Source organism: Phalangium opilio, unplaced genomic scaffold (assembly GCF_054372755.1).
Source record: "Phalangium opilio isolate 3A_F unplaced genomic scaffold, DU_Popi_V2 ptg000055l_1, whole genome shotgun sequence".
NCBI lineage: Eukaryota > Metazoa > Arthropoda > Arachnida > Opiliones > Phalangiidae > Phalangium > Phalangium opilio.
The window spans coordinates 1,587,578-1,601,312 of NW_028324174.1; the positions used below are offsets into that span (position 1 = coordinate 1,587,578).

A 13,735-nucleotide genomic window follows, 5' to 3' on the forward strand; every position below is an offset into this window, starting at 1 on the left:
CGAGTCTGTGTATGACTGTTTAAAACCGAACCGGGATTAGATATGAATCCTTTAACGACCGTAGGGCTTCTTTTATAGAGATTGGTTGACGTCATAACACCAACCGAGTCGGGATTGGATACGAGAATTCACGGGGGGTGTGTTTCTCTTATAGAGGCCGGAACGGCTGACGTCATAACACGGTCTAATACCGAGTCGGGATTGGATAAGAGAATTCAGTGGGAGGGCGTGGTTCTCTTATAGAGGTTGGAAATGATGACGTCATTCATTCACGGATCCCACTTAAATTTCTTGAAAAACATGTTTGTGCCTCTTCTCCTCGTTCTGTGCATAAAGTATACAACGCAGTATATACCGCAAGCGGAACTGTCGGAGGGTTGCAAAACCCTCCTATTATAGTTTATTTTCGTAGAATTTTCTCTCATAAATGTTTTAATATCTTCTGCCAAGGGACCCAAGCCCAAGGAATCAAAATAATAACATTGTTTATTCCCATCGATATAGAGACAAATCCAATGAGTACCGTTCCCTTTGTGATTATCTAGATTTATAACAATGGAAGCCGGGTATCGAAGGATACATTTGGGTAGAACATCGCGCGGGTATACGCCCATGAAACCGCGGGTGTCTCTCAAAACCCTTCTTATGGTCGAGGCGTTCATGGCGAATCTACAACGACGGTTCTATTATGATCTATGTGCATTAAACTTTGAAATTCTGAATAAACGATCAAATTCAGCGTTTCGGGTACTGGTTCTTCGAACCCGAGTTCAAGTCGCAATTCTCCTTGTCGTATAGGGTTGTAATGATTTATATCTGACGCGGTACCATCTTGAGTCAAATCAAAACAGTAAAGCGTATAACCTTTGGGATACTCCTTCATAGATATTTCGTTACCATCGTCTTTGTAATGAGTACCTGATCCGGTAAACAGAGAATAATATGATCTAGTGTAAAGACCCTTTTTGAAATTTGGTCGCAAAGGCTTAGCTAGTACTTGTTCCGAGCCGATAATCGGATTAATATAATTCACGTTAAAGTTTTGGAAGTCGAAAGGGTTCCAACTCAATTTGCCGTTATACGAGTTATGAATTACTAAACCCGCTGTTAATTGTTTGGTAAAACCCCTAAATATACGTTATCTATAGTAGTTTTTTGAATATTTGCCGAAATGGTAAAAACTTTCACTTCTGTCCTAGTGAATGGATATTTTGCCGTGGCTTTAGTCCAAGCCGATTCTAAAGCTAGCATTACTCGAGGGGCTACTCGCACTTTACGAATATATAAACCTACTTCGAGTATTTCGTGTTTGTACCATACGCCGCCGGGGGGAGGAGCTCCGAGCAAAACAAAGCCTGGTTTATTTCGGGTCATCCTGACTCTAAGACTGACGCCATTGGGTATGAATTTTGAAACGTTAAACATATCAGCGTGTAGGGCTCCGTACATTTCAATCTCTTTCGAACCCTTTGCTAACTCTTTCCTGACAAGATGCCCCTGGTTTTCAGTTACAGAAACCATTTTCCCAGCCGTATCTTTATGCCATAAAGAAGAAGTTAAATGAGATTTTTTAGCGTCTCCGCCATAGTTTAGCAATGTTTCTAGGTAGGCTTTGAAGGCGTAGTTTCCGGTTGAAGATGAAATGGCCGTATCATTGGCGGTTACTTCTACCGTATCCCAGAGTGAGTGTAAAAAATTGTTGACGGGCGCTACGTTATCGGCTTCAACAAGATCGGTACCATCCGTATGTACTATTTTAGCTCGAACATAAAGCATAGTTAGAGAGGCGTCAATATATTCTTCGCCATTTCCAGGAACGTAAAATTCAATCTGAGAGTCTCCATCCAAAACCGAAATAGGTCGATAGCAAACATATTTGGCCGATTCTACCGATGTTTGAATCGGGACAGATTCGAAAAAGTCCAGCTCAGATATTGTCGCTTGAAACATGTTTAGGAGAATATATCGTGTCGTCTTGACCTGTAGGGTATACGACGGCGAAATGGCTTTATTTTCCTGGTAGCCGCTCGTTTTATACCTTTTTTTACTTTGAGCCCGTTTTCGTTTCAAGGGTTTTTTACGTCTGCGACGTTTCCCCCCTGCCCCATGCTGTGTTCTAATATCATCTAAAGTTTCAGTTACTCTTTTCTTAGCAGCCTCTTTAATATCCTTGCCCGATACTACGTCACTGAAAATTTTGGTCCCAGTACTAACGGCTTTTCTGCCGAGGAATTTGGCAGAGTTTGGAAGAGCAACTGAAAGTAAAACCCCGTATATAAACAAATACGAAAGTCAGTGAGGCCAGATAATTAATATGCCAAAATTTTAGATTTTTGGAAAGGAAGAACTTCCCAGGAGTGATAGGAGCCCTAGATGGCACTCATGTAGATATAGTCACCCCCCCCCTAAAAAAGATGAACCGCTGGATGCTGTGCATTTTTTATCGAAAGGATTATTACTCCATCAATGTGCAGCTTGTAAATATCTAGAATGTGTTTCTTTTTGGTGACTAGATCTAAACAAATTTGCATGACCTTGTTAAATCTAGATTTGTGACTTAGATCTTCGCATTTTAAATGTTAATGGTAAATATCCTGGCGCTTCGCATGATTCCTTTATTTGCAAGTCTTCCTTGGCACATAATTTCCTTGAAACCAAGCATCGGAATGAAGGTTTTCAAAACTCTTGGCTGCTTGGTAATTTTTTTGATATTCAACAATAGATTCTTGGATGTGTGGAAAATATTTTTATTCAAATAAGACTAAAGTTGCAAAATTGAAATTTTTCCTTAAGACAAAAATAATTTTGAATTTCTTCTCAATGAATATAATCATATGAAGTAAAACATTTTGGTAGGCGATGCGGGCAATCCACTTCAGCCTTGGCTGATGGTACCCATTCCACATCCAGCCAACCCTTCTGAAGTGCAGTTCAATGCACACCATAAAGAAGCGAGGAATGTGTGGAAAGGTGCAATGGTGTTTTGAAGGATAGATTTCGGTGCCTACTTAAGGACCGAACCTTGCACTACTGCCCAAAAAGAGCGGGAAAAATCATCTATGCCTGCTGCATCCTCCATAAAATGTGCCTAGCCCATAACATCCCTGAAATTTACGAGGAAGGAAATGCACAACTAGCCGGAGCTGACTTGGTGAACAGTGCAAGAGCGGAAAATAATGATGTTGACGATGCTGCTGAAGCGCAAGCACCTATGGTGAAAAATCGTGCGGCTGGTGCTAACTGGTTCAATGCTGGGGTGCAAGTGAGAAAGCGTCTCATCAGGCATTTCCGTTGAGGGCCAAGTTCAGACCCAAAAGGCCCTTTTGAGGGCACTAAGCAATCAGGTTTGGCAAATGTAAGGCATTTTTCGCAGTATATTGAATAAGAATTAAAATTTCCAAAATTCAAAGTTTGTAAATGCTGAAAATTCAGATTGATATTATAGTAAAGACTTTGATTTGGAAATATTAATTTTTAAACATAATACTGTAACCGTCCCTTACGTTTACTTCACTTGATTGTCGAGTGACACTCGAAGTTTGTGATTTTTCGCGACATTCTACGCGAATATAGATCGAACATATGCGGAGTACCTACCTTCTCGCGGTGGTGTTGAAAACTAAGTTGCCCTTTAAAGGGACTTGAAAGAAGGCAGTGGCGAGTGGTTTAATTATCTGAAATGCGTCACAGGCATCGCGCATTACGAAGATCCAAAGGGTGGCGTGGGACTGATCATCTAGTCCTTGATTTTCGCGAGTTTGAAGTAATGGTTTTCCAAATAAAACGAATTAAGTTTCTTTTAACCACGCCTCTGCTCGGTCACGTGCTTGACACATTTTGCTTAATTTTCAACCACTCGCCACTGCCTTCATTCGAGTTCCTTTAATTGAACAAGTTGTTTGCCTAAACTAAGTTCAGCTAGCTAATTGGACCAAGTCATCTTGCGACTTATTGCCACTGATCTAACGCCTTTCCAATGCATAGAGGGGTGGTGGGTAGCCCCTATGCCACAGCTAACCGACAGCGCCCTATACTAACTATTACCGTTAACCTCTGCAAGTTTTGATGGAAAGGAGAAACCGGGTGAGACCGCGGAGGAAAACTCCTTTAACAAGCGGGGAGAGAACGCAGAAGGATTTCTTCCCAGATAAGCAACTTAGGCTAAATGGTACACGTTTTGTTTAATAATGTTGAAGATGGTAGGAGAAACTTAAATGCTACGAATTTTTTAGTCGGAATCCACAGGAGGGTCTGGAAAAGACCTTTCTAGGAATTTCATGGCAGCTTTAGAAAAACCGCGTAAAATATTATTTCGCTCCTGTTCAACTTTTAAACGTTGTTGTTCCACTCGAACACGTTCTTTCACTGCGTCAGCGAGTCTCCTATGATGTGCCGCATTCTCTTCCATGGCAGCTGTTTGCTTAGCTTGGCTTTCAAACATACTGCGGAAAAACTGGTCAGCGTGTTATTTGCCATAACCCTGTCATACGGGCCACCTCTTCTTGTTCTACCTGTTTGTAAAATTTTAGGTTTTCCCTTATAGCTACAGTAATTGTGAAATACTTTCCCTGCGTTGAACTCTTCCCTGTTGTTATTGCTGCGTCTAGAGTTGCCACGGCCGCGGTTTTGTGCAGCGTCAAGTTGTACCGGCCTCCGACGTTCTGGTAGGGGTGATTCTGAAATATCACTATTAATTGTAGAAGCTATTGGAAATTTGGAATTTCCAGGAAGATGTACCAGTTGCAGTATTTTGAATTTCTTGTGGGGTAAGGGAACGTCTAGCCTGGCTAAAAGGAGAAGAAGGAACTCTTTGCCTAGGTGGTATTTTAGGTCATGGGACACGTTTGGGAAAAGTTGCCGATTGGGAATTGAGGCCTTTATTTGGTTTTGATCTTTGGGTGGAAATGAAAGAAGGAACAGATTGTGGAGCAGTAGATGGACCCATTAGTGATGTTGAAACAGGAGATAAAGTAAAGCCTTCGTCTTCATTGTAATACAAAATTTGATCAAGAGCGCTAGTAAAAGTTCAACCGTTTTCTCGCGCCGACGCGGTTTGACTTTCTCGTGACTACAGGTTGAGAAAAGGTAAATAACCGATTAAAATAGTTATAATTTTCACCGCGTAAACTTACAGGGGTTTCTACTGCAACCGATTGCTGTTGTTGTTGCTTAGTTAGATAGTTGTGTAGGTGTGTATCAATTGAGAAACAAAATTTCAATAAAATTTCACAAAATACTTTATTGTGGTTCTCTTAAAATAACTAAGCACACAAATGAGTTTTATACTTACCTGTCTAGAAGGAAAACCGATTTCGCACTAATCTGGGTTCCCAGTAATTTTCCTCCACTTACCGGCCAAAGATAATAATCGCCCTTCCATTTATGAAAGGCCCCGATCCAGCACCTTTTGGTAAATTTCGCCACCTCCAGTTTTCTTTTGCTCTTTCATTAGATCGGCTGCTTTACTGAGTACGCTTGTTTTCCAATCATTCAAGGACTAAAAAATATGGTTTAAATGAATTTCTTGTTGTAACAAGCGAAATTATAGTTCTACTAATGGGACTCATTCAACAGAGAGCAAACTCCAAAGAGTTGTGTAATGAAACCTTGTTTCTAATCTTTAAATTTTTATGTACAAATTACAATTTTACTTACTTTTCTCAATGAAGCCGCCTTTTTGGTTGGAGGTACTTCTAAATTAAGCTTGCACTCAATTTCTTCCCATTTTGAGTCTGCCTTTTCCTTGCTAAAGGATGGAGTTAGCTTTCCGCTGATAAATTCTGGGTTTTCTTCTAAAAAAACCCAGCATAATTTCGCGTCGCTTCCCCGTAACGCGACCGATCTAGCTGCCTTACTCATTTTTCTAATTTATAAAACACCTAAATTAGGTTTTTAAAACTACTTTAAATCAAAGTGCTATATAAATTTTCCCGCGTTTTTAAATCCTAAATTTCGTCTGCTATACATTCGAATCCTTGGATTGGCTAGAATTGCAAATCACGTGACCTTCGTTTAAAAAAAATGATTACCACTACCCTGAGTTATCGAAACAATCCTTATCGCAAACAACGGAAATGAGTTAGAGAATACCAAATTATCACACTATCGATAAGGTCACGGTATGTAAAGTGATAACTTATCACTTTCGATAAAATTGAAAGAAGTTAGAGAATTTCCCCCATAGACACCTAGCATTGCGCATGCTGGAAGCTGATGTTGGAACAGAGTACATATAGAATAAACTGTCGTTCGAGAAAGGTAGTTGCCTATCCTGTAGATTGAAAACAAATTTCTTCACGCGCCGCATTCTTTATTCACGATGGAACTATAATAAAGCCATAAACTAGTATAACATAATAGTTGATGTTAAAGCCGAGTGGCTAATCACTCTCAGCTTCCCTGTACACCGATTATAGATTACGCGTAATCAATTTACGGAAGTATTGACTAATAGATCCTCATGGTCAAATCGAAAAAATACTCTCACCAATTCAACTAACAAAAATAAAATTTTCGGCGCAAATATGTAACTGAACCTAACCTAGCTTTGCCAAGCCTAACAGCATGCAACCTAACCTAAATTTAAATATCATTTGCGCCAAGTAGCTTTGTTTGATAAAGGTAGTAGAACACTAAGACTCGGCGATTTTCGTCATTTTTATATAGTTTGATGTTTTTATTGCGATTAGCTATACTCGCGCGTTAATTAATTTTATCAACAAATTAAAATTAGTAAGTGAATGGCAATTGTTTGAATGGATTGAGCTGGTTTATAAAAATGCGTGGGATCTCGTATCTTTAAACGCGATTGGAAAGTGCGTAGAATATCTCAAATTGAAACGCGGGATAAGATGTATATTTTCCAAGGTGTCGGGTGCCCAGAATTTAGAATAGAATGCGATGAATAGAAGACGCGTGCTTTTGCTTTTCATTTTCCAGCTTATGGATAATAATTTAGCAATCTTAAAGGTAGCGCGAGAGTTTTCCACGGATAAAGAAGGCGCGAGAGCGTGAAATTTGTTTTCACGCTATAGGATAGGCAACTCCCTATCTCGAACGACAGCTTATTCTGTATATACTCATGTTACAACATCGGTTGTCAGCAAGTGCAAACCTAGGTCTCTCTTAGAGGCCATCATCACCATTAATGGAACTCCCTTTGGAAGCGGATTAACGGGATTGGAGATCTGAGGAAAAATTTTGGATTATAGTAAAGACCATAAAAATCTGAGAAACCGAACCGCAGGGCCTTAAGAACGAGATTTTTGAAGCATATCCTACCAGGATTGAAGCAACCAAAATTGAAGGTGTGATATGGTAATTTTTAAAAGTTACAGAAATAGTACATAATTAATTTATTAAAAAAACAAGTAGAAGAAAATATAGATGATGATAATATATCTTCGGAAGACGAAGAGAAGGAAAAACCTGGAAAAAGTAAGATATAAATGTCTGCCTTGTATTAATAAGTACAGGAATGTGTTCGTTTTAATAAAATTTAGGACTTATCTTGAGAAAGACTGCTATGTCTATGACTATGGTTGTCTGTAATGTCGGCGATAAGTTGAAACACTTTAGATAAGTTAATAGAATTTTGAAATCCTTTTGAATCCATGTGTTGCGAATAACCAAAGTTGCACAAGTAAACTAGTTTATTGCCTTCGTCGACCCGAAAGTTTTTGCCAATGTCCGGAGAAGTACTTTCGTGGAACGTGTGCAAGGTAAGCCCTAAATCTTTGCATTACAAATAGTCATGACCTGACTCTACGTTGGTTCTGGCCGAGCGTCCGTATAAAAAATTAGCTAAAAGAGCTTCTCCCGCTTCAACGGTCATTATTTCATCTGAAAATTGAAAATATCATTCACTATATGTTTATGCCGGTGATAGTTAACATTACTGGCTGTGATATTTAAAAAATCTGTGTTGTTACTATTGAGCATCTGCGATAGTCTTTCCAAATGGTATGTGACAAAATCAATGTACGGTTTGAATATGGCTTCGCACCGGAGCTTTAAAGTAGCACCTGATATCGTGTTTGATGTCATTAGATTAATATTTCTTAACCTCATTTCGCATCTTCTAGCTACTTCTGTGACATTTTCAAACTCTTTCGCCACGTAAATTGCTTGTAACCGAGCGACACCCGCACCTTGATCAGAAAAGTCGGACAAAATGCGATTTTGCAACGCTGTTTGCTTGAAAACTATTTCAATCTCTGTTACGTACATAAAACAAATATAGACCAAATGTTGCAATAGGCAACCTGATAAGAAAAACAATGTAGCCTATTTTACATCTACTAGATATCTATCGTTATCTCCCACCAACCGAGTCAACCTAGAGATTACCCCTCGGGACGATAGGCATTCCAGTTCCACTCCTCGGCCTGATAAAACTATTGTGTGCGAATACTGTCTCGAATATTCAAACAATAAACTGGAAGTCTTAGTTAAATCTGTTGGTTCACTTATTACACAAGAACACAACCAATGGCGACGGAGGCGAGATAGCAAATTGAATCGCATCTACGACAACATCTACGACTACAGTCACGGGCTTTCACGGCGGAAACAGAATCCAGTTTCGGTAACTGACTATATACGCGCCGCGCTCGGTGAAAAGTATTGACTATATACGCGCCGCACTCGGTGAAAAATATAGGCCGACTCTGTGGCACGTTTACGCGGCACATCATACCGTGCTTTAAAGAACCCGGACCTTCTCGCGTGCGTCGAGACTACGAATTCAACGTCAAACGAACAACACCACGGCAATGGCATTAGTCGGTAAATTGAACATTTTCGACCAAAAAAACTGAGTCATGGTCCCCGTATGCAGAACGCCTCAACGCGTATTTTCTCGCGAATGCCATCACGGATCTCCAAAAGAAGCGCGCGATATTACAAACCGTTCTGAATCCAGAAACATACACCCTTTACGCGACCGGATTCGGCCGGATACCGTGGACTCAAAAACATACGATCAGTTAAGGCGGATGCCCACTGAGGTCGCTTGAAATTTCGCGTTCGCTTAAAACGCGTTAACGCGGGTGTATTTCAAACGTTTCACGCGAAAACCATTCACACCGGAATTTTGCTTCCCGCTGGAGTCGCGTGAAAAAAGTGTAATTTTAGTTTTGAATGAAAAAAAAACAAGAAATACTAATGATCAAAATGGGTTCGAGAAATTTTTCTCAAAAGAAAGCAACAAGGGGACTTTCATAATTTGTTAGTGGATCTCGAGATTTCCGATCACAGGATTTTGCAAAGGCTTAAGCCGAGAAGGTCATCGTATTCAATGGCTCATAATGATCAAGCCCGAATTTTGATAGAAAATTATTCTACTAATAATTTAACAGTAATTAGTTCAATACAACTCTACCCAAAGACTTCAAGTAAATAATATTCACTCACTATCCGTATTCATTGCCAAAGCAATGGATCGCCATGAATTCCGATGCACTTCTCTTTTGCGGGGATTTTGATGTTTAAAATTATCAATTCTTTAATTAATTTTACGTTAAAATCCATTTTAATCCGAAATCAGGTATCAACGAAGGCTACTGAGTGATTTGTCAGTTTTAACAGACCAAAAAACGCGGAAAAACGCAACTTTCACCAATTATTCCACGCCATCTGTCGCTTATATTTTCGCGCGCGAACTTACGAAAATAGGAAGCTGCTCAAATTTCGCAAGTCGTCGCGTGAACGCGTAGAAATTCTCGCGCGACAACTCTCCACCGATTTGCGCATGCGCACGCGCGAAATTTTTGCGTGAAACTTACACGCGACGCCAGTGGGCATCCGCCTTCAGTCACAGTCTTAAACGCGCATTTTGACCCAGTGCCTCTTCGGTGTTTAGCGCGTCTCCGTTTCTACCGCCGAAATCGCCAAAACGGGGAGACTGTGGAGGCCTTTATTGCCGCACTTCAGACACTTTCGGAGCATTGCCAGATGACCGACCGTGACGGAATGATTGTCGACAAAATCATTTTTGGCATCAATAACGACACGATGCAGCAGAAACTCATAGCTGAAGAAGAGGACAAACAGTCCATTACTTTAGCGAGAGCGAAGACCATCCTACTAGCCATGGAAAACGCGAAAAGAAGTTTAGGCGAGATGAAAGCTGATGACGCAAACAATGGAACGAGTTACGAAGTACATCGGATTCAGGCAAAAATTCCCCACTCCGGAAAACAAAAGCCGCGGAACGATAGCGGACATCGTCAACCGAAACCGTCGCATAGACACCAAGCGCGACAGCATTCAAATTCACGTGAAGAAAATCAGGTTCCTAGAAAACCTAAACCCAATTTCAACCAGTGCATGCTGTTCAAGTCCTAATCATAAGGGGCCCGCTTGTCCATACATAGACGCGACTTGTTTGCGCTGCAACCTTCGAGGTCATATTGCCAAGGACTGTTTCAATCCGGATGTTCCACTTCCCGTGCGACCATTACCGCGCAAACCATATCGTTCACATCACGTCAATACCGTGAAAAACGACACCAGTGACACCGCTCACGATGAATACGATGAGTACTCCCCGGACACATACCATATACGGTACGCAACACCCACTCAACCCTCTACAGAGGATTCGTCGGAAATACACACCGTCACCAACTTTCCGACTTCATCAGACGAAGCCGTACCCCCACCGGATAACGTCACTCTGGAGGTCAATGGTACACCAGTCACCTTCGAGATAGACAGCGGCTCAGGCGTAATGATGACGATGAGAGACTATGACAAAATCGTAAACCAACACGCCATGAGCCAGTTTTCCCGGAAACTAGAATCGTATACCGGAGATGCCATAGATATAGTGGGTCAAACAAGGGTAACAGTCGGATTCCGAGGTCGGGAAGCTAGTTTACCGCTATTGGAAGTAAAAGGGACAAAACCTTATCTCTGCGGTCGCCTGTGATTATACTCTGCACTTGATATTTTGCCAACATTTGAGAGCCACAATGCGCCTTGTAACCGCATCATCAGTCAACACGATTCAGACCTGGACGCCCTACTCAACAGTCATGATGAACTCTTCACGCCTGGACTGGGTACTGTAAAAGACATTACGGCGAAACTCCACCTTAAGGATCAATTTACACCGAAGTTCTGCAAGGCACGCACGATCCCTTACGCCAGACAAGAGGCCGTCGCCGCAGAGATCCATCGGAAGGAGAAAGAGGGCATAATCAAAAGAGTAAACTACTCCGATTTTCCCTCTCCCATTGTGATTGTACAGAAACCCCAGGGTAGAATTCTTATCTGCGCTGACTAAAAAACAACTTTAAACCCTCAATTGAACATCGATAAGTACCCGCTACCAAGACCCGAAGACATTTTTGCCAAGCTGACTGGGAGTAAATTCTTCTCAAAACTAGACCTAAGGGAGGCTTACAATCAAATAGAACTCGATGAAGACTCGAAGAAGTATACGGTGATAAACACACCTCTCGGTCTATTCAAGTTCAACCGCTTACCCTTTGGCGTCGCCTCGGCATCAAACATCTTCCAGCGCATAATGAAAGTAATATAATCAGAGGTCAACCAAGTCACACCGTTCCAGGACGACAATCTAGTTGGCGGCTGCTCATTTTTCTATCCTGGATACAGTTCTTGCCAAATTCAAAGAGTATGGTCTAAAGCGACGAAGAGAAAAATGTAAATTTCTACAGCCAGTCATTGAATTCTTGGGCCACAGGCTGGACGGAGAGGGGATACATCCCCAGGAGCAGAAGATACTTGCAATAATGAACGCACCCACGCCGGACTATATAGAGACTTTACGCTCGTTTCTCGGCTTGCTAAATTATTACGCACGATTCTTGCCTAACAACGCCATGAAGCTTGCTCCTCTTTATGATCTTCTACATAAAAACACCCTATGGACATGGGGACCCAAACAGCACGCAGCCTTTCAGGAAGCCAAGAATGCTCTTAAGACGTCTAACCTACTCGTACCTTACCACCCTAAAAAGCCAATAACTCTTGCCTGCGACGCTTCGCCGGTCGGTATTGGAGCTGTTCTTTCGCACCAGATGGACGGCCACGAAAGACCAATTGCCTTCGCTTTACGAACCCTGTCTCATGCTGAAAAAAATTACTCTCAGCTCGACAAAGAAGCCTTGGCCTTTATCTTTGCGGTGAAGAAATTCAATGATTACTTGTATGGCACTCACTTCACTTTATACACGGACCACCAACCCTTGGTCACGCTGATGGCAGCCAACAAATCAGTTCCGCCACGGCCGCGGCTCGTATCCAGCGATGGGCATTACTGGAGCTTATTCGTACACCCTGAAGTTCCGGAAGGGCACGGCCAACGCAAACGCAGACGCAATGAGTCGACTACCATTGCTTAGCACCAATACCGAAGTACCTGTACCTGCGGAGTATGTGTTCGTTGTACGAGAACTGGAAAACAACACTCCCATCACGGCAAATCAATTTGACGCCGCGACTAAGCAAGACGACACTTTGCAATCACTGGGGAAATTCCTGCGAATGGGTTGGCCAAATAAAGATAAAGTTCCTCTCGGCCTTTTACCATACTTTCGCAGACGCAGCGAAATATCAAACTTTAATGGGCTTTTCTTCATGAGCAACCGCGTGGTCATTCCTGAAGCATACCGACGAAAGAAGGGAAGTAACTAGACTTACGGTAACTAGGTTCCCGTGTTCCCTATGACTTTACACTCGCAGAAGGGAACTAGACTTACGGTATGTAGGTTCCCGTGTTCCCTTGCACTTTAAAACTCGCAAAATGGAACTAGACTTACGGTATGTAGGTTCCCGTGTTCCCTTGGACTTTAAAACTCGCAGAAGGGAAGTAACTATACTTACCATAAGTAGGTTCCCGTGTTCCCTTAGACGTAATTTACACTTGCAGAAAGGAAGTAACCTATTTGCCTGAATAACCAAGAAAGTAACTCAGTTACTATCAATTTAATTTTTTCACCAAAACTTGATAATTAAGTTTCAAATTAATAGGGGGCGGGAATTTAGGGGCTGGAAAATATGGTCGCAAGAGTAATTTCTAAAGGAAGAAATGATAGGGAGGAGTGATCCTATTGGAAGCAGAGTCGACATCGGTTATTATGTAACGCGTTGTGCGATTGGCTTAGATGTAGACACGCCTTGTATCGGATTAATTGTGAATTGTTTATAAAGGATTGACAATTCTGTTATCAGCTCATTTTACAATTTGGCTGTCAAAAGAAATTACATGCGATTAACTGTCTCATCAAGAAAGTTACTTCCTAAATCGTTTGGACTGATATTATTCTTCTTACTCATCCTTTACCAGAAATAGTAAGTGCTTGAGTTTTTCACTATCAAAAATTTACAGTTACTTTTCGCCTACAGTTGGCGGGGAGTATCCGAGAAAAAACTAGCTTACTTTCTCGGTTACTTAAGTATTCCAGTTACTTTCTAGTTTCCTTTCGCCTGGAGTTCGCGGCGAGTAACCCAGAACGTAACCTAGTTACTGACGTAACCGAGGGAGCAGCCTAGTTACTAAAGTAACCGAGGGAGCAGCCTAGTTACTAAAGTAACCGAGGGAGCAGCCCAGTTACTAAAGTAACCGAGAAAGTAACATAGCAAAGTAAACTAGTTACTTTAGTGACCGATAAAGTAGCCCAGTTACTCGAGTAACCGAGAAAGTAACTCAGTTATTAACAATTTAATTTTTCACCAAAAATTGATAATTAAGTTTTAAATAAAT

At 41.4% G+C, this 13,735-nt stretch overlaps 2 protein-coding genes across 2 annotated transcripts; one reads left to right on the forward strand and one right to left on the reverse strand.

Annotated features, from left to right (window-relative positions):
- Positions 1-658: 658 nt before the first annotated feature.
- Positions 659-2,899, reverse strand: LOC149668586 (uncharacterized protein F54H12.2-like). Its single transcript, XM_089840818.1, has 3 exons — positions 2,896-2,899; positions 1,278-2,255; positions 659-1,104 (listed from the first exon to the last, which is right to left on the reverse strand). Exons 1-3 carry the CDS (start codon positions 2,897-2,899, stop codon positions 659-661), a joined length of 1,428 nt encoding a protein of 475 aa, XP_089696944.1.
- A 4,786-nt stretch (positions 2,900-7,685) lies between these two features.
- LOC149668587 (uncharacterized) lies at positions 7,686-12,925 on the forward strand. The gene is made up of 12 exons (XM_089840819.1): positions 7,686-7,721; positions 8,243-8,587; positions 8,663-8,787; positions 8,840-8,986; positions 9,798-10,327; positions 10,377-10,929; positions 11,002-11,248; positions 11,327-11,539; positions 11,859-12,155; positions 12,316-12,658; positions 12,741-12,792; positions 12,883-12,925. The coding sequence occupies exons 1-12, from the start codon at positions 7,686-7,688 to the stop codon at positions 12,923-12,925; spliced, it is 2,931 nt and encodes a 976-aa protein (XP_089696945.1).
- The last annotated feature ends 810 nt before the right edge of the window (positions 12,926-13,735 follow it).